The sequence below is a fragment of the Hippopotamus amphibius genome, chromosome 5, assembly GCF_030028045.1.
Source record: "Hippopotamus amphibius kiboko isolate mHipAmp2 chromosome 5, mHipAmp2.hap2, whole genome shotgun sequence".
Lineage (NCBI taxonomy): Eukaryota > Metazoa > Chordata > Mammalia > Artiodactyla > Hippopotamidae > Hippopotamus > Hippopotamus amphibius.
Genome location: NC_080190.1, coordinates 85,303,484 through 85,325,885, shown reverse-complemented (window position 1 = coordinate 85,325,885; position 22,402 = coordinate 85,303,484). Strand labels below are relative to the sequence as shown.

Genomic DNA, 22,402 nt, shown 5'->3' with positions numbered 1-22,402 from the left:
ACAAGGAGCCTCTCACATTCTTTTTGCTTTTCTTTTATCCAGGAAATTAGTGTGTAGTCTATTTATAGGCTTGTAGATTGTGCTTTGAGAAGCTGCAGTTACTAAGTGCAAAGGTATGCTGTGTTTGCTTTTTACTGAAGTAGTTCACATCACTCTGGATTAGAAATTTTAATTGCGAAACTTCATGATGACCAGGTTTTCGTAATTACTCTAATCCTCGAGTCAGGTAAGAGCTGCTAAAGAGACATTAGAGAGAGAGAGAAAAAAAAGTGCAATTATCTGCTGTTTAAAAGAACAAAGGCCAGTCATGATCTTTCCTTCTTTTATTTCCTATCACTTTCTGTAGCTCAAGCTTAGGAGAAATTCAGATGAAAATAATCTCGATGCTTTGACCAACCACCAAGTCAAGTACGTGACAGCTGGTAAAAGCATTTAACAGAAAATTAGCCTGTATTACTAGAAAGAAAGTGTCCAGGTTAGGCGAGTAGTAATTGTCCTAAAACCCTATATTAGCTACCCTATATCTAGATTAGTGGCCTTTAGTTTCAGCATCACCTTGATTTATTCAATAAATCACCTAGATTTATTTTTCGAGTTATCCTGGCTTTGGGAAATGATGGTGTGGTTTAGTTGGGCTAATCCTCCCATAGATAATGGTTAGAAAATTTGAAAAAAATATTTCCATTAGAAGTGCACGTGAGAGATAGCAAAAGCAGAGAGAAAGCAGACAGCACACTTTTCTCTAAAGACAGAGTACCCAAGGGATTTGTAAAAAGCAGCCTTTGCCTTGGGGCATGCCTGCCCGATCTGCCTGGAGCTCAGGCAGAAGAAAGCTGCTGCCTTATTGATACTTGAAGTATCAGAAGACAAGCTTTGGGGCTCACAAGCAGAGAGAAAATTAGATAAGCTAAATCCTGCATGACAACAGTAGCCACAAAATCTGTTTATAAAGTTTGCCCCAATTCTGGTTGACCACTATTCTACGCATGCCCCGGGGGAGGCCCAACTGATGGCAGCAGCAAGAAACCGAAATAACTGCGCACAATTAGTACAAGCAACAGCCCACTGCCAAAGAGAGACAGGGACCGGAGTTTCAGTCCAGCAAGGGTCACTGCCTGCCAAACCCAAAGTCACTCTCCAGGAAAAAAAAAAAAAAAACGACTACTCCCCATCCTAGCATTCAAACAATCCCACTCATGAATGCTTGGAAAATCTAATTTTCGTATGAGCATTAAAATGGTTTCAGAAGTAAAAGAGATCAGCCTGAGAAATAATAACTGATATTTTGGCATTGGGTATATCAAACTGGCTCACGCCTAAGGCAAAACTATTTCTGAACAACTGTCCTCACTAAGTGATATATATGCAATGGATACACTAAATTAGACTCATTAAGAAATTTAAACTAGTCCTATGGGGTTGTTTTTATTATATGGACCAGGTGGTTCAAAGAGATTCTTCTAGCGTTAATTGAAATCTTCCTTAAATGTCTCCAAATTATTCTGTCAAGTGGCTGATAGGAAAAAGACAAAGGCCTATATCCTTAGATGATGGCATGTTTGTTTTGGTAATAGCCAGTTCTTAAGACAAATAATGGCTAAAGTTAGGAGAGTTAAAAGGTCAAAAATTTTTTCACTTATTTGCTTCTTTACGGGGCCACATTTTGGCACAGAACAGTTGGCTCCTGTGAAATGTGAGTCTAAAACTTTTACAGGGTCAGAGAAATTATTGGGACTGACAAACAGATTTGCAAAAAATATATATACAACTTGCTTTAGCCCTGGTGTTCAGAAATCTCATGAGGAGATATTCTGGTGGGTGAGTTTGTAGAGAGAAGGGCTTTAAAGTGGGAGATGTAAGCAGCTTTTGGCAGGAAAAAGCTCTTTGCAGGCAAGCGCTCTCTGTAGGAGTTACCCCTTCTGTCTTGTCACTAATCTTAAACCAGGCGCCCCTATGCTCTACTCATCTCTGCACCTAGCACACCATTCAAAGCTTTCAGTCACACAGTACTCTGCCAACTTGTTGGTTCGTTCCATAGATCAAAGAAGTAGAAATGAAGAATAAGTAATGAACAGATGACCAGGTCTCGTCCCTAGTCTCCCCTTCAGTAATCTCGCCAACAAGCTGTGTGAACAGGACAGCATCTAAAGAACACGAGGAGTCGCACACAAGCCTGCACACACTCAGTGGGGACGGCGAGGACTCTGACCCCCGTCTCAGTGACTCACTGAGATGACTTTCCTGTTTCCCTTTAACACCTTTCATGGCCAAGCAGAGTCTTCGGGGGGTGGTTTTGAGGGGATGCTGAGTCCACCATCTCCCCAGGTTGACGACATTCTGATTAAAGGCAACTTTCCTTTCTGTCAACATTTGTGAGTATTAATTTTGTAAGCGGTGAGCAGCTGGACCTGATTCATAACAGAGGGTCTTTGAGGGGCTTCCATGGGGCAAGGTCACAGAGCCTTAGGAGAAGCCCTCTAATATCTTGTACTATATTTCCCTCCCCTAGAGTGTGGACAGAGCCAACGAATATGATGGGATATCACGCCTGCAATTAGGTTTTGTTATATGGCAAAGGTGAGAAGATCTTGGCAGCTGTAATTAAGGTCCCCACTCAAATGACTTTGAGCAGATGAAATGGGAGGTTCTCCCGGGTGAGTCATACGCACTCAGGTGAGGTTTAGGCTTTCCCTGAGCTCAGAGACTACAAACAGTGAGGCCCATGGGTTCCATTCTGCTTATGATCTTCCTTTCCAGGCCACCTGCACGAGACTCCAGGCTCACTCAGCAAGCCTCACCATCTCAGAAAGTGAGACCACGAAATACATGCCTTCAGTATATACAGATCCCATACTGGCTCCACCTCTCTGGTTAAACTCTGATCAATATAGCTCATCTTTTCTTCATTTTTGTTTTTGTTTTGTTGTCCTTTTTTTTCCCCCACTTTTAAGGACATTTATTGTTTTCTTTTTAATTCTATAAGCAATGTACGTTCATTGCAGACAACTAGTAATACATAAACCTGTAAAGTAAAAATTAACGATCACCCGTAGTCCCCATCCCTCCCAGAGATAACCATCACTAGCATCTTCATGCATTTCCTCCCAGCATCTACATTTTTTTAAAATTGAAGTATGATTGGCCTACAACACTATGTCAGCTCCGGGTGGAAAACACAGTGATTTGCTATTGCTATGCATTACAAAATCATCACCGTGATATGTCTAGTTACCGTCTGTCACCAAACAAGGATATGACAATATTAACCACATTCCCCATGCTGCATATTTCATCGCTGTGCCTTATTTGTTTATAACTGGAAGTTTGTACCTCTTAATCTCCCTCACCTATATCACTCATCTCCCACCTCCCTACCCTCTAACAACCAACAGGTGTTTGTCCTCTGTATCTATGAGTCTGTTCTGTTTTATGCTTGTTCATTTGTTTTGTTTTTAAGATTCCACACATAAGAGAAATCATGCAGTATTAGTTTTTCTCTGTCTGACTCACTTAGCATAATACCCTCCAGGTCCATCCATATTGTTGCAAATGCCAAGATTTCTTCTATTTTTTTCAGCTGAGTGATATTCCATCATATATATTTATATGTATACCACATCTTTATCCATTCATCTATCAATGGGCACTTAGGTTGCTTCCATATCTTGGCTATTATAAATAATGCTGCAATGACCACAGAGGTGCACGTATCCTTTCAAATTAGTGACACACATCTTAACCACTGACAGTTTCAGTAAGCTCACTGTCATGCTTATTGCAATTAAAAAATATCAGCATAAAAACCACAACTGCATTTCTATATCTTCTGTAAAACCATAGTTGACATTACTTTCTATTATGCTATGAAAACCCCTTGAGAAACACCCTTTGATTGCAAGAATTTACTTTGAATTTAATCCTGATTAAATGCAAACTCCATCTCCACTGATAACTTTGTATAACTATTTTGGTAAGAAAAAAGCCCAAGTTCTCAACTTTTTTTAATTTTTAGATATTTAATCACTCACTAAGCAACTATAATATGCAGATAATCACAGATGAACAGCATATCTTTTCTATCTGCTATTGTTATGAAAACATAAGTTTTCTTATTAAAGGGGGCTTTAGATTTACTACTTAGTTTCAGAGCCTAGATCTGCGACTTAACTAATCTGTCTAAATATCTTCATCTGCATAATGAAGCTTAAAAACAGTATCTAAGCTTCTTTAGATACTGGATTAAATGAGAAAACACACACAAAGTAGTTAGCACATTACTTAGCACATAATAAATTGTGAGCTATTACTCTTATTTTCATTGTGTGGGTCTATAAGTTTTAAAACATCTTAAACATTTTTTGAGCCAGGAATAAAAATCTCAAAGACAAACAACATACTAAAACTATGTCCTAAAAATATTTTGTTCTTTCTATTTTTGCCATTTGCTCCATAATCCTTGTAATCGCATTGGCAGCCTTATTTGAGGTTGGTATTCCATCACTTCAACAGCAAAAGATTTCTATTCACAGGGCAAGAGGAGGGAAAAGAACTGGAGGAAATCAGCTGCAGGGGAATATTTTAGTGGCATTTTAAGCTTAAAAAAATGACACTTTGGGGGCACTATAATACATGGGTGATGGGCAAGACCTACCTTATGACTAAAACTGACATTTCAACACACTAATATAATGGTTAAAAGCTCTAGGAGTACAGAAAGTGAAGAATAGGTCTGGGAAGACCTGCATGAATCAACTGAATTCTTCATGATATAAAATGTTTTCTTTAAATAAAGACCAACATAAGCATTTTGCAATATATATTGCATCAAATCATTGCATTGTACACCTTAATTTCACACATTATAAAATGTCAATTATATCTCAATAAAGCTGGGGGAAAAAAAAAGAGTACCAACATCACATCGGTGATATTACAAACTGTCTTCCACTTTACTGTGTTTATTCTGAATATATATAATCATCAACAATTACTGATTATTCTGCAAATCCTGAATTTGAGATTGGCTAGTGAGTGTTCACACTGGTGCAAAGATATCCCAATGCAATAACAAAAAAAATTGTTCCTTATATTAACTAGTAAGACAGGTTTTTAAAGCCATTCTCATAATTTTAAGTAAGAATGATCTTAATGATTTGTAGTTCTAAGTTCAATGCTTCTTTATTATGCAATTGCACTTTTCATCATGAATAATTTTTAATTTTAATAATTAGCCCTATTAGTATCAAAATGTGTATATATTTATTAAAAACTGAAATATACACACACAATGCCATTGTTTCTAAGTGATGGATAGTACATGACTTTTAATTCTCCCCTTACCACATTTTTGAAGTATTCGCTTTTAAAATTTTCTATAATGACTATATAATAAAAGTAATTTTAGAGAGGAAAAATAGAGTTACTGTCTCAACTTCAAAGGAAACACTTTATTACCTAATCTGTCAGTGATTTTAAAATGAAAATTCTGTGATTTTAAAAATAAAGTGTCCTCAAAAAACTAAAAATAGAGTTGCCATATAATTCTGCAATCCCACTCCTAGGCTTATATCCTGACAAAACTACAATTCGAAAAGATACACGCATGCCTATGTTCATAGTAGCACTACTCACAACAACTAAGACACAGAAACATCCTAAATGTCCATCAACCGATAATGGATAAAGAAGATGTGGTACATATACACAACGGAAAACTACTCAGCCATAAAAAGGAATGAAATATGGTTAAGAATCTGCCTGCCAATGCAGGGGACACGGGTTAGAGCCCTGGTCCAGGAAGATCCCACATACCTCAGAGCAACTAAGCCTGTGTGCCACAACTACTGAGCCTGTGCTCTATAGAACCTGCGAGCCACAACTACCGTGCCTGCGTGCTGTAACTACTGAAGCCCACACGCCTAGAGCCTGTGCTCCGCAACAAGAGAAGGCACCGCAATGAGAAGCCCGCGCACTGCAACAAAGAGTAGCCCCCACTTGCCAGTGGGAGAGAACGCCCGTGCCCAGCAATGAAGACCCAACGCACCCAAAAATAAATAAGTAAATAGATGTACTTTAAAAAATTGCTTTCACTCAAACTCATCGATAATTGAATATATTTGTATGTACTGTTATTTAAAGAGTCACCAAAAACAAGGAAATTCTGAGAAACTGTCTTGAGGGAGAGGAGCCTAAGGAGACACTACAACTAAAAGTAATGTGGTGCTGTGGAGGGGATACCTGGGTAAGACATTATGGGAAAATGATGGAAATTTCAATAAACTTTGGGCTTTAATTTGTAATACTTGTACCAGTATGGGTTTACTAACTGCAACAAATGTGCCAGAACACTGTATGCTGTTAATTACAGGGGGAACTGGGGTATAGAGGAATTCTCCATACTATCTCCTTTTTTCTGTAAATCTAAAACTGTCCTAAAAACAGTTACATTCTAAGTGATGGATAGTACACGGTCCTACTGTAGAGCATAGGAAATGATACATAAACTGTTCTAAAAGCTGCTTATAAAAAACAAAACCCTGAAGTGCTTACTTGAATTTCAGTTGTTTTAACTTTTTACTCTTTTATCCATGTGGTTAGCTGGTTATTCTGCTCCTTAACAATCTTTTTTTATTTTCCTAACTGCCGGGGAGGCTGCCTGCTGGATGAGACACGTGAGACTATTATAGATGCTTGGGTTCTGAATAAATTGCTTGAATAAAGAAAAAAAAAAAAAGGAATGAAATAATGCCTGTTGCAGCAACATGGATGGACCTAGAGATTCTCATACTAAGTGAAGTAAGAGAGACAGAGACAAACATCACATGGTATCGCTTATATGTGAAATCTAAAAAAAATGGTACAGATGAACTTATTTATAGAACAGGAATAGAGTCACAGACGTAGAAAACAAAGTTATGGTTACCATGGGGGAAAGCGAGGAGAGGGATAAATTGGGACATTGGGATTGACATATATACACTATTATTCATAAAAGAGATAACTAGTAAGGACCTACTGTAGAGCACAGGGAACTCTATTCAATACTCTGTAATGACCGATATGGAAAAAGAATCTAAAAAAGAGTGGATATATGGTATATGTATAATTGATTCACTTTGTTGTACAGCAGAAACTAACACAACATTGTAAATCAATTATGCTCCAATAAAAATTTTAAAAAAACAAATAAAAATTAAAAAATAAAAACCATATGATATCACTTATGTATGGAATCTAAAATATGACACAAACAAACTTATCTACAAAACAGAAACAGACTCACAGACGTAGAGAACAGACCTGTGGTTGCCGGCGGGGGGAACGGGGGTGGTGGTGGTAGGGATGGATTGGGAGTTTGGGGTTAGCAGATGCAAACTATTACATATAGAATGGATAAACAACAAGGTCCTACTGTAGAGCATAGGAAACTGTATTCAATATCCTATGATAAACCATAACAGAAAAGAATATGAAAAAGAATGTATATATATGTATATCTGAATCACTTTGCTGTACAGCAGAAATTAACACAACATTGTCAATCAACTATACTTCAATAAAACAAATTAAAGAAAATGAAAATAAAATGTGTTCCTGGATTTCACCTCCACCTTCACGACTCTCAAGCATGTTATATGCAATTATCATGGTGATTACTGACAGTGGGTTCTTAACAACCTGCATATTAGAGTGGTTCTATACACGTGAGCTCCAGGTAGGAGGCCAGCTTTAAAGAAACTGAACAGTTCGTTAGAAGGCAATGTTGGAATCCTAGGGCTCTGTACTTTGAGTGTGAGCTATGACATTACACAATCGCTGAAAGCCAGAAGCAGAACCTCTGAGCACAGACCACGAAAGGATCTGGTCAGAAAAAAACTCTTCAAATGCAAACTATACTCAAACACTGACAGAACATTAGCAGAGACGTGCGGAGAAAAATGTTTCAAAAGAGATTGCTTTCGGCAAGAACGGTTACCAAGAGAATTTGAAAATACTCATAGCTTTTGAGTCAGTATTTCAATTTCTAGGTCTCACCCTAAAGAAAAAAATTAAAAATGTGCACAAAACTTATGTCCAAGTATGTCAATGCAATGGTAGATTTTTTAAACTGATTTTTTTGTTACAGAGGAAAAATGGTTATCATTACAGACAAAATAATCCAGAGATCTATTTTTTAAAAGTTAAACAAAAAGTTTCCCCCTTGCATTCATATTCTCACACACCTTCCATTCTGATCTTTCTTCTTTTTTCAGTTTTATTTTATTTTATTTTTATAGTTTATTGAAGTATAGTTGATCTACAATGTTGTGTTAATTTCTGCTGTATAGCAAAATGATTCAGCAAAATGATATATATACACACACACATTCTACTTCATATTCTTTTCCATTAGGGTTTATCACAGCATACTGAATATAGTTTCCTATGCTATACAGTAGGACCTTGTTGTTTATCCATTCTCTACATAGTAGTTTGCATCTGCTAATCCCAAACTCCCAATCCTTTCCTCTCCCACCTGACCTTCCGCGATTCTGATCTTTCTAAAGCAGCCAAAGTTAAAAGATTAGTGTAGATTCTTCCACATCTAACATATAATCATATACAAACACACACACATGGATCTTTTTCTTAAGTAAAAAAAATAAGATTTTAAAATTGCATTACAATTTGCTTTTTTTTTTCCACTCAACAATATTATAATGGGTATCTTTCCAGATCAATATATTCTGATAGCTAATACCACTTAGCTATCAACTCTATTTGCTACATGTTTGAGTCTTTACCAGTTTTGTTTTTTGCCATGACAAAGAACGATCAAGATAATGTGCACAGTTTTATTCTATTTCTGTAAGACATCTCCTATCATTAAAAATATATTTATATAGAAGATTGCTAGCTCAATGGAGGCAGGTATGCAAGAAGTTTCTGAAATATGTTAATACATTTTTCTCTTTTGCATTTGCATGTCCATTGGAATAATGGAAATTATTCCCTGCCTGTTTTGCCAGAGGCATCCATTTACCTCCTGGAGAATAGGATTATTATAAGAGGAGTGAAAAGAGAAAGATCATGTGGGCATTTAGCCCTTCTATAGCAAAATAGGATTTTTGAAGACCATGGGAATATGACTGTTACAGAAATAACGAAAAGGGAAAGATGAACTCAGTACTCAGATTTCTCCAGCAATAGCAGGAGCTGGGGAGACCACGGTTAGACAACAGTCTCAGGCAGGCTGCCCAGGGAGGCTGTGGAGGGGGAGGGGTGGCACTGCACCTCCAGGAGGCCCTGGTGCACCTCCAGGCCCCTGGGGGCAGTCCTGATGGCCTGCGGGTGAGCACATGACTAGCCAGTTCAGGGTTCCAGGCCTGGAGGTCAGACCTGGTTACTGAAACCCACCCTGGCCAGTGGTTTGGGGCAGGGATAACTTCATGTTCACTGGCTGTTCTATGCGCCCAGCCCAGTGACATGGACAAGGGACTCATCCCTCCTGCCCTTAGTTTTTCCATCTGGCAAATTCTCAGCAGGGTCCGTTATGGAGAATATTCAGCTCAACTGGCAGACTTACAAGAATCACAAAAAGGTAGCAACTATTGTCTTAAAAAGGTCAAGGAGTTAGGGAAGGAGACTGCTTCCCAGTGTCCTCAACAAGCTTTAGGAGGGCACGCGCTGTCAGCATGTTCCCAGCTCCCAGCCAAGGTCAAGTCAGCCCTCAGATATTCCTGGGTGAATCAATGACCATTTCCCTTCTTTCACAAACCCCTCTCTCTTCCACTACCTTATTTTAGTACATTTTGTTGCAATAAAAAATATTGTTTAGTGTTTGGCTTTTTAGTGATAAATATCTTATTTGTTACTTGATTTTGCAGTTTTAAGAAAATATTATTTGACTTTTCACTGTTTCATTGGAAGCAATGAGAGCATCTTTCACTTTTCCTTTGTCCTCCAATTTTCTTTGGATATATTTTTCCTTTTAAATGCCATATCTCGAAAATTCTTCTAACGTCTTTCATTGTGATATGGCTGTTCAGGTTTTGCTGCTTCTTTGGGATTTTATTTTGGTAGATTACATTTTGCTGGGATGGTATGCATTTCTTTCCACTTTTCCAATTTTCTGCCATTAAACTGTATATCATCTTTTTTTTACTTGACAAGGGCTCCCACCATCAGATAACTGATTCGTCTTTGGTGGGTTGAACTTTGTTTTCTTTCTGGATTGAGGTGCCATCAGTGGACAAACTAGCAAATTCCCACCACCCAGGGTTAAAGTCTTGAGGAAGAAGCCCATGGGCACCAAGACCATTCACGATGCGATCAACGGTGCTTTCCAACTACAGGCACGAGGGGCAACTAACTGCCCACCTGAGGTCCACCCAAGTACCCCCTCCAGAGCCCCTCTATGGGTCCCCACAACAAATTATAGGTGTCCATTCTGTCTCAGATTATCCACTGGAGTTGACCAGCTTTGTCTATTTTCACCATAAAGGATGGAGACCTACAGCAATGTCTTTCCAGGAGATCTCGGGAGAACTCGAGAACGCATCAAATCAGAAGCATCATCTACCATTCTGTGTCCTCCGAAGCAAGAGAACTGACAGATGGCATTAGGGATGCAAACTCAGGCTACAGTCTTTTTAGAGTTACTTCTGGTCTTGCTCAAACTTACCTTTATCTGTAACAGGGGCATAAAGTTTTGTAACTCTGAGACAAAAGCTAACTAGTAATTCAATACCATTCCTATCATGATGCCCTGACTTCACGATCTTCATAAGAACTATAAACCAGGTGAAACACCTGGGCAGGTTTTAGTGGTTTAGGAAATGGGCTCTACTGAAGAGGAATGCATGGAAGCGAACATGGGAATTTAGAAATACGTTTAAAACATGCATCGTTTCTTTTTGCATTTCTAACACCAAAGGAAATGCAGTAGGGATACTCACAGGAAATATTTTCTGTCTTACCTTGGAAGATCGGAAGGTAAATGCTGTTGATTTGACATCAGCTTTTTCTTTGTCCATGAGTAGAAGGCTTTTGTCTTCCATGAGACTCAAGTATTTCCCTGTTGTGACGTGGCGCAATCGGAAAGGCTGGCCCCATCTTATGTGGCTTCCACTCCACCTAACAAAAACAGGTACGACTTGATCCAACAGCAAACACAATGACAGGAGAAACAGCGTTTAAAATGTGTGCGTCAGCCCACGGACAAAGGTGCTTTGCACACACTGTCTTCTTTAAGGTTCCCCCAAATCTGATGATACGGGAAGCATGAATTTCATTTCACAAATAACAAAGTGGTTATTTGGAATAATTAGGGAATATTCAATGTCATGTAGCTAACAGTAAGTAGAAGTGAAATTTAACTCAAGGTCTTCTGACATTAAAGGTAATACCATCCACGCAAAGATGACTAAGAACTTGTGTTCCAAGTTAACCTCTAATCACTAGTCGCAGATACAGACATTATGAGTTTAAATGATACTTGAGCAATTACTAGTTTTTTGTTGGATTTGCAGACTTGAAAACTAGTGATATTCGAGTCAATGCCTAATTATGATTAGTTGGAACTCATATATATATAAACTGAAGTGTGTATTTATCTGAGAAAAAAGAAATCTCTTCCTACACTTTAAATTTTAATAATGTGGAACAATGATGTCATTAAAAACCAATGAACAAGAAAGACAAACCAAGAAAATAAATTCTAATAGGGTCAAGAGGAAAAAAGGGAAAGCAAAATTAAATGCAACACAGAAAATACAAACTAAGGTTGCAGAAAAAAAGATAAAAGGCAAAGCTGTGATCAGGAAAATCTGCTTTTAAAAATAACGGCTTTCAGATAGGGTAAAAAAGAAAAATTAAGATACGGACCATCCCTGCTTTGCACAGTGCTGTGTTAACTGAAAGCTGTCATTATCAGAACCTTGCCCTCCCTGCAGTGCAGAGTGGAAACAAGGTTCTGGTCGTGGTGACTTTCAGTTACCATGGTGGTGTGCAAAACGAGGACAGCCTCTTAGCAATGATAAGAAACATGCTAAAAATCAAATACTTTTTTAAAAAATAAAAATAAAAAGGATTTACCATGCATACAAAATCAAAAGAAAATAGTGATGGTAAAGATGATATTAGAGAAATTAGAATTCAAGGGGACACTGTTGGGGATTTTGTAATGAGAAAGATATACTCCAAAAAGAATGTACTATGTCATGAAGCTTCACATGGCAATGGCAAACAGAAAATGAAACAAAAGAAACACAAGGACAATTTTTTAAAAGACAATTATAGTGGAAGCTTTTACCACTACGGAATGAATCAAATAGATAAAAAGTAAAGGTATGGAGGATTTCAAAAAGATATTAATTAATTAATAAACTTGTTTTAATATAGAATCATTAAAAACTTTTATATTCTACAAATTAAGAACACTTTTTAAAAAAATTCACCAATCTTAGTGAACTGTAAGTCAATTTTATGCTGTTTTCCTAACCTGGGTTTTTTTTTTTTGTTTTTTTTTTTTTGGCACACAGGCTTAGTTGCTCTGTGGCATGTGGGATCTTCCTGGAGCTGGGATCGAACCCGTGACCTCTGCATTGTCAGGCGGATTCTTAACCACTGCACCACCTAGGAAGCCCCTAACCTGCGTTTTTGATCTGAACTATTAGCCTGGAAAATTAACAGTAGAATGATAAGAAGTTCATTTTTACATGGATTTATTTATAAAGACAATTACTTTGGACAAGTCCTCCTACTAAACCAGTAACCAGTACCAATAAACCCTGATAATAACACGGTATTGTCTTAAAAATGAAATTAAAATTAAGTATATTCTTTGCAGATGCTATGAAAAATGCAATTATTTTTAATATCATCTCCATTATTTCAAGGAACATTTTACCAAATAATGACTCATTTTAATCATCAGAGAAAACTACTTCATTTTCAAAATAGTTCAAAATCTTGACCAAGTACATACGTTTTACCAGAATTTCTAGACAGCATTCTGGATACCATGTTCATTTCTATTGAATGGGGCTCGTGTACATAAGCACTTCTCTCAAGCCACTGTCAGAAATGGAAGGAATTTGGCCAATTATCAGCCAAACATTGTGAGGTCTAAGCACACAGGTCCAAAAGAAAAGAGGACAAGCTCAGGAGAATCAAGGAGCAAGAAAATAATATTTCAGTAAAAACTGAAAATAGTTACAGTACAGTAATTATATAAAGCACCTCCTACGTTAACATATTAGAATACTGTTCCATACATATTATCTGCATTTACTTGTAATTATCTCAGAGGAATCAGGAGTAGTTGGTCAGCTGTCATGAGATGTTAATTTTTTTTTAATTTGTAATGCATAAGAAAGTGGAATTTTAAGAATACATAATGCATACTTATTTTTTTTAACTGTACTTCAATTTTTAAAAATGGTTAAAATATTAAAAAAAATAAAGCACACTAACACTGGGAGTAAAGTTCAATACAGTGCTGAGAGAGGGGGTGATCTTGAAGATTCAGAGCACACAGGACTTTGCAAAAATCCATAGATTACACAAACTTTATCTTATCCAAGAGCTTAAAATAAAGCCATCAACCAAAGAATTACTTAAGCAAAGATCTATACAAATGTTCTTTCAAGATAGACTTCGCGTTTGTGAAGTATTTCTCCTCAAAGCCTGCACGAGGTATTCCGGGTGGTTAGAAAAGGGCTTCTCAAACTTATAATGCATACTTATAATTGCAGTGCTCACTCCCATTACAGAAACTAACATATATCCCACTTACAATGTTCTTACAACTTTACATTGGGGTATAATACAGGAATGTGTTTCCTATTACATTTGACTCCCCAGATTAAAACTTACTTTATTAAAATGTTCATCATACTGAAAAACTTTTGACAACATTAATGTCATTTGTTTAAGTAAGCAATATAAAATATACAATTACTGGACTACATAAATTATAACAAATACATAGTTTGGGGCTTCCTTGGAGAAAAAAAAAACATACGATATCTCAAAGATTATAATATACACATTGACCTTTGGAAATAAAGTTCTGTTATAAACATAAGCAGGATCTTTGACTATCACTTCCTAAGTAAAAAGAAAAATAAATAATTATGTGGCCATTGCATATAATAAGATATGCAAAATTGAATGCAATCTAATTTGTAAATTTACAGTGAGGTCAAAGTAGGTCAAAGTTGCAACCAAATCCTAAAAAAAAAACCAAACTTTAAAATAATTACATTTGTTACATACAAACCTCCTGCTTTCCTACTGTAGATAGACATCAAAGGTCACAGAGTAGAAATAAAACAACTCTCTTTAATTTTTCAAATGGTTGAAGAAGTCCCTGATCCACCTTGGCCGGCAAGCCCCCCTTGCTGTCATCTGGTTTCTGAGAAGCACAGCTACAAACACGCGGTGAGAAAGTACCCCCTTTCATCTCCATTATTGAAGGAGGCCCAGGCCCTTTCTATACATCGGTCAGCCAAATTCAAAATTAAAACAAATCCCAAACTTTCCGTTTCAAACTTCAAACATTAGGCAACAGCAGACAAATAGAATCAAGACCATAGGATAGAAACGTGCTGAATCATGGGATTTACATAACTGCAGTTCATCAATAACATCGCTGACAATAAAAAGTAAGTCTTGTTAGGCTTTCAGGGGCTCTCATCCTTTTTTTTTTTTAAGCTATAAATTGAGACATTTAGGTCCTTGTTTCCTCAAAAAAGAAAAAAACATTTCTTTAAGAACACAATTGTGAAGGATAGGTAGACCTATAAATGTGAAAATTAAGCTGTCATTTTTATAATATACAAGGCAAATTATAGAAATACATGTATATATTTGAAATTCTTTTCCCTAAATTCACTGAATAATTTATGAAGTACATAAAAGCTATGAGTTTTTTTCAGTTGGCTTTATAAGTCATCTCTTCTTTCCCATCTCCCTGAGATGCACTTCCAATAAAATTTTACTTTTAAGTTCAGTGTTTATCCAAAGTTTTAATGTCAGTGGATTTGACCAACTAGGAATTTACATAGAAGAAATTTAATATTATAAATTAATTAATAATTAATGGGGTTAATACAGAAGCACTTTTTTAAAGTCACAGACTTCATTGGAGGAAATATAAAAAATTAATTTATATGCATATTTTTGTTGAATAGGAGTATGATAGAGTTAACAGAAAAGTCTTTCAATCATTAAAAAAAATCTAGTTGGGGTCAAATTCTGTCATGGAAGAGTAAAAGAAATATGATTTCAATGAGAAAGATAAAGACACCACGTCAAGTATTTTTATTTATTTATTTATTTATTTATTCATTTATTTATTTATTTATTTAATTGGCTGTGCTGGATCTTTTTTTGCTGTGCTCTGGCTTTCTTTAGTTGCGGTGAGTGGGACCTACTCTTCATTGTGGTGTGCGGGCTCCTCATTGCCTGTTGCAGAACACGGGCTCTAGGCGCGTGGGCTTCAGTAGTTGCAGCACATGGGCTCAGTAGTTGTGATTCACGGGCTCTAAAGCGCAGGCTCAATAGTTGTGGTGCACGGGCTTAGTTTGTGGGATCTTCCAGGAGCAGGGATTGAACCCGTGTCCCCTGCATTGGCAGGCAGATTCTTAACCACTGCGCCATCTGGGAAACCCTAAATCAATAATTTTTTAAAGTGTAATATAATAGGGAATGAATGCATTGAAAATGTACTACTTTTTAGGCAAAGGACTCAAACTTCCAATCTTCTTTTTAAAATCTGACTGATATTTAAATTCTATTTAAAATAGTTCAAAATGACACCTTTATCATCGGTACTGCATTTACTTAGAGGAACTAAAAGTTAATCTCTGGACAGCTTTTTGAAGTCACCAGAAAAGGAAAAAAAAGTCATTTCAATAATGAATACACAGTGACTGTTTGCAATCCACATTTCTTACTCAGCTATCAAGCTATTAGTAAGTAAAGACAGTGACTGCCAGTATGACTGTCACATCTCGTTCAGGTTCAAGTTTCTACTGTTTTACATGTGACTTTACAAGGTTAAATCCAGACCTGAAATGTGCGATAGGCTTACAAACAATTTTTCCTGTCTCCAAACCTTACATCACTCTGCCCTGGGAGCTCTTCCTGCCAGGAGGTGCACAGACTCGGACGAAGTTTGTTACAAAAGCAAATGAGGCTAAGGACAAAAGCAGATGGTATAAAACTGTTGCTTACTACCTGGTGAAAGTAGGCTAGTGAAAGATAAAAGCAGGTGGAAGGTAAAAGAGGAGATGCTCCACTTTCCCAGGGTTTCTTTTGCTTGCCAGTTGTTAGCATGACCATTTTACATAAAAGCACAAGAGCACTAGATGTATTTTGCACCCGGAGCATCAGGCTGTATTTGGAAGTTCTACTTACGCAACTCTTAGCGTCTCTAGTCTCCACAGGGAACGTGCATGAACAGACACAGCACCACCTTCGTAATGAACAGTTCTGTTAAAACAAATAAAAAGCCCGATTTTAATGTTGTATTTTTGGACTCACTTTCTCAAGCCAATTAAAATAGAAAAGTAAATGGGAAGGCATTGGAGAAACATTAAAAGCTATACTTTTTGATAGGAGAGAAATATAGCTAGAAGTAAAAATAACAGTAACAGTGACCTGAGTAAACATCTGATTTAAACACATTCCTTCATCTTTGGCTCCCTCTAATCCCATTCATCCCCTCTCCCTCGTCTGATCATTTTTCTCTCTTTCTCCCAGTGTGTACTTTCACCATTAAATTTAAGTCCATAAAAGTATTCCGCTGTGAGTTTAGGTGTTTAATATATCTCAACACATGTATATAATTATTTGCAGTTCTAAATTCTGTCTAGACATTTAAAACATTTTAAAGAAATGTGAAAACATTAATTTTAATGTTTTCACGACAATCTGCTAAATGATAAGATAGGAAAATACAAACATCAACAAAATTGTAATTATCAACAAAACACACACACACATACACACATTTCTTTGGATGTACATCACACATACCAAAATTCCAAAGCATATTTGTTAATATGCCAGACGTGAGGCTAAGTAATATATGTACATTATCCAAATTGGTCTCTGTACCATCCCCTTGAGCTTGGTTGCCTTGGAAACCAAAGCTTGTTTCCGGTTTCTTTCCCGAGTGCTAACTATCTTCCTCTCCATTGGGTCTCTTCATCATCCAACACATAAAACCCTGTCTGGCCCCAAACATAATAACATGTGAACATATTCTCCTCTTCTGCTTCCTCCACTCTTCTGCCTCATCTTTACCACCTCCTCTCCGTTCTCAGTGGACTCAATCGTGCCTCCAGACCCAGATCTCCACTGAGATTTTGCTGAGGCCATCAAATAACCTTCACATCCCCAAATCCAGTGGACTTATTTTTTTTTTACACTCTGGAAAACCCTAATGTCTTCATAGTTTTTCTAACACCATTCTCACCTGCATTTCCTCTTACCTACTTAAATATTCCTTCTCATTCTATTTTTATTGAGGAACTTTCCAAAGATACAAAAAAGTAGAGAAAATATTATTAAAAAACCCCATACCCAGCACACAGCCTCAACAATGATCAACATAGGGGCAGTCTTGTTTTACCTACAACCTCAAGTTATCCCTCACATATAACCCGTATACGCATATACAATTTGTTTTACGAAATATCCATTCACTGTTCAAATTTTACCAATTGTCTCAAAAACGTCTTTCAGAATGAAATAATGCCATTTGCAGCAACATGGATGGACCTGGAGAGTATCATACTAAGTGAAGTAAGTCAGAAAGAGAAAGACAAATATCATATGATATTGCTTATATGCAGAATCTAAAAAAAAGATACAAATGAACTTACAAAACAGAAACAGACTCACAGACTTAGAGAACAAACTTATGGTTACCAGGAGGAAAGGGTTGCGGAGAGAGACAGACTGGGGAGTTTGGGGTTGATATGTACACACTGCCGTAGTTAAAATAGATAACCAACAAGGATCTACTGTAGAGCACAAGGAAAACAGGGACCGCAACTCAATGCTCTGTAATAACCTAAATGGGAAAAGAATTTGAAAAAGAATAGGTATATGTATAACTGGAACACTTCACTGTACACCTGAAACTAACACAACAATGTTAATCAACTATTCTCCAATATAAAATAAAAAAAAAATTTTTAATGTAACAAAAGCCACAGAAAACAGAATGATCAGGCATCCTACTGAGAAGCATGAAGTAATCATTCTCAGGTCAACTTGGTTTCAAATTTTATTCTTTTTTAATAATGAATCTACTTTTACTCAGCATGTCACAGGATGGGAAAAAATCTAAATAAATTGTTCAAGGAAAAAATGTCTTTTCCTTTCTGTTACTTTTTCAAATCAAGATACAAACAAGATGCATACATTAGTTCGGTGTCTTAAATTTACTTTATTCTAGAACAGTCCTTTTTTTTTCCCTTCTTGCCATTTATTTACTAAAAAAACTATATCATTTGTCCTGGAGTATTTTCTACATTCTGAATTTTGCTGATGACATCTTCACAGTGTTTTTTAACACCTGCCTTGAAGTTGGCAGTTAGATCTAGAAATCTAGACACCTGCTCAGGTTCAAGTTTGAATTTTTTGGAAGGAACATTTCAGAAATTGGTGTTTGCCTTCCTATTACATCATACCAGGAGGTAATAATGATCACTTGTTTACCTTTTTATATTAAAATTGATTCAGGCTCACCTGATCCATCCATTATAACCTAAGAGTTTTAGGTATATCAATGACCAGGGTACTCAGTAGGGGTTTTCAATTGTGGTTGTGAATATAACCATGGGGACGACTTGTAAAATACGGACCCCCTTGCCCTTGACCCTGGCCAATTAAACCAAATTTGGAGTCAGGCATTTTAAAAGCTCCCCAGCTGGTCGTAAGGGGAGCCAAGATTGGGAAACTATGGTCTATAACGGTTTCTAAACAGCAGCACTATTGACACTTTGGTCCAGATAATTCTTTGCTATGGGGGCTGTCCTGTGCATTATAGAACATTTACCACATCCCTGGGCTTTACCAACTACATACCAACAGTAGCCATCCAAGTGGTGACCCAAGTTGTGGGTGACCCAAGATGTGACTACCCACGTGGTGACAACCCAAGTTGTTTCCAGACAATACCAAATGTCTTCTGGGGACAAAATCACCCCCCAGTGTCGAAACACTGATATACATCAGTGGTTCTCAATCTTCACTGAGTATTAGAATCACCTTGCAAGCTTTTTAAAATATAGATTGCTGGGCCCCCCAGAGTTTCCAAATTAGTTGATTTGTGGTAAGAACAACAATTTGTATTTTTAACAAGCTCCCAGGTGATGTTGGTACAGCTGGCCCACATTCTGAGACCCACTGGGCTAGAACCAGCATTTCATTAGGGCAGTGATTCTTAGCGCTGGTTATATATTAGAATCACCTGGAAAGCTTTAACAACTCCAAACAACTCTCAGACCATTAAATTAGAATATCTGGGCATATACTTGAAAAAGAATGAGTGACAAAATATAGATGTAATGTGTGTGTGTGTCTGTATACATATATATGAATATATATATATACACATATATACAGTGATAGATACACACAGATACAGATTTTTAAATCAATCAGACCTTTAATAAAGATCTTGTACTGGGCATAAAGAAAATCTGATAAGATTTTCTTAAGTATAGCTATTTACTCACACATTTTCTGATCGTAACCAATAAAATTCAGAAACAAATACTAAAAAGATGAAAACAATGAACAACTTATAAAAGTAAGAAACTCTCTTAAATAATTCGTAGGTCAAAAAGGAAATAGAAATTATACCCTATCTAGAATATAATGAAGGGAAGAACACTGCATAACAAACCTACTGTGCACAGGTAAACTTTCAGAAATTGTAGCCTGCAACCCCTTAATTATCAAAGAAATGATGAAATCAAAGAAACCAAAGAATTATCTGAAGAAATTAGAGAACACAAAAGCACTTGGGCAGCTTTCTGTTCACTGAACTCTATTGAGCTAATGAACCAAAACAATGTTACAGCTAATGGAAAAAAAAAGAAAATGTATTAAAATAACGGGACATTGATATTATTTGTAACGGAATTTTTAAAAATAGTCTTCCACCTCATAAATCAGAGGTCAAAGTCACTGTAATTTTCACTGAACAGGAATTTTTAAAATACGCACATCTATTAACCAATTTTTAAAATACACACATCTATTAACCAATGTGGCTTGTTCAACAATACTTTGAAAATCTCAGGCTTCAGGCTGTAAATTATGGTCTACGTAATACATTATCCCCCAGTATAATAAACTTCATTAATGAACTTATATTTCAGGCTGATCACATAAATCTGCCTGAAGAGGCCCTTTAAGGTTATTCTTTTAATAAGTACAAATACTTCATATTATGTCATCGATTCCACTTCTCATGTTATAATACTGTCCACTGAATAAAAGTAATAAGCTATTTTTGTATTTCTGGCTATAGAATACTATTTATGTCTTATCTCAGATGTCAAACCACTTATTTCTCAGTAAAAAGCAAGCACTTTAACAGCCAGGATAGCTCATCTTCAGAATCTGAGGCCCAGAAAAAACTAGCATTAGCATACAAATAAAAGCAAAAGTCCTTACAAGTTCTTCACAGCCTGACAGTTTGGCATTTATCAGCATATATTTATAAGAAAATTTTACAAGATACACAATTCCAATTAGTGGGCTTCAGCACAGAATCATAAAACACATTATTAATAAAAGATTCAAGGCTGTAAAGAGAACCCTCCACTCTGCAGGGAAACTACTCTTTCCCTGTGAGAGCTCTCACGGAGCATCTTCACTAGATGGCATCAGTTATATTTTGCAAGGCACTGAGAAGTGGACCAATCGCTCTCACACATTTGATTGTTACTAACTTTCTGAAGAGGTCACTTCCTTGTATGAACCTATGCAAAGTTACTTAACTTCTCTGTGCCTCAGTTCTTCATGGGTAACACGAAGCTAATTTTCACTGGGTTGCTATGAGGAAGCAATGGACGATGTAGCCCACGAAGACCACTTGGAAGAGTCCTGGCACAGCCAATGTTGGCTCTGGGGGATGTGGATGGTGACGGTGATGGTGATAGTTGTATGTTTCCATCTTCCCATAGAGGGAATTAAGAACTCAATGTTGTTTGTTGCATTAAACTGACAATAGTATCAGATACTTCTTTATACTCAAAGGTACGGTAAGTCCTAAGCTACAAAATTGCTCGGAACAACATAAATAGGAAATGAAGCCATAACTTAGAGCACCTCCTGGTTAGCCTCTTCCTGTGGTACAAAGGCCTGGTTCCAGCATTCTTTTCAGCCATGATCTATGTACTCCTTTTGCTTCCAGTAGTTTAATGTATCAAAGTGGTTATTCTATATATATCTTTGCAGTCTTAAAATTCACATACAAATCAATATGACTTTTAAAGGACAGTATAAAAAACTCAAGCTCTGAAAAGAATGTATACATCATATAGATTAAAAAGATACTTCCTATCCTAATCATCTTCTCCTTTTTATAAAAATCTACTTCTGAAGTCACTTGCGTTGTCACCCTACTTTTCACTCTCAGCACAGGAGTCCTATGTGTCTCCAGGACTGCTGGGGCTGAGAGCCCATCCAAGACGTTCACTGCCACAATGAAAAGATCCTAACACTTTTCTGTGAAGCTGGATGGTAAATACTTTAGATTGTATGGGCCGTATGATTTCTGTTATAGTACTCAACTCTCAAAGCAGCCATGGACAACACGTAAAAGAAAAGGTGCATGTCTATGTCCCAATAAAACTTTATCTAGAAAAACAGACAGTGGGCGGGATTTAACCCACAGATCAGAGTTTGCTGACGCCAGTCTGAAAGATCATGCCTACATCACTGTTAATTTTAATCTCAGAGAAAGAGACAGCTAGATGAAATCCAAGGTCTAAAGTCTTTCATAACTGTATTAGGGTTCTTCACAGAAATAGAACTATAGGATACATATATATAAATCTTAATATATAGGATATATTTATATAAAGGTACATTTATATGTGTATACATATGTGTGTGTGTGTATAATTTTATAGAAGGAGTTTACTATAAGGAGTCTGCTCACGCAATTATAGCGGCTGACAAGTCCCAAGATCTGCTGGAGACCCAGGAGATCTGATGATTTGAGTTCCAGTCTAAGTCCAGATGCCGGAGAACCAGGAGAGCCAATGGTGTCGTCCCAGCCCAAAGTGTGGCAGGTGCAAGACCCAAAAAGAGTTGATGTTTCGGTTTCAGTTCAAAGTTAGGAAATAACTGATGTCTCAGCTCAAAGGCAGGCAGGCAGAAAGAG

General features: G+C 36.9%; 1 protein-coding gene across 1 annotated transcript in view; it reads right to left on the bottom strand.

Annotated features, from left to right (window-relative positions):
* RYR2 (ryanodine receptor 2) overlaps positions 1-22,402 on the bottom strand; it is a 549,009-nt gene that overhangs the window by 363,536 nt on the left and 163,071 nt on the right. The window contains exons 13-14 of the mRNA XM_057736978.1: positions 16,405-16,479; positions 10,959-11,115 (exon numbers count right to left, since the gene is read on the bottom strand). Of these exons, the coding sequence (XP_057592961.1) occupies positions 10,959-11,115; positions 16,405-16,479 (232 nt within the window). The remainder of the gene's footprint in view (positions 1-10,958; positions 11,116-16,404; positions 16,480-22,402) is intronic.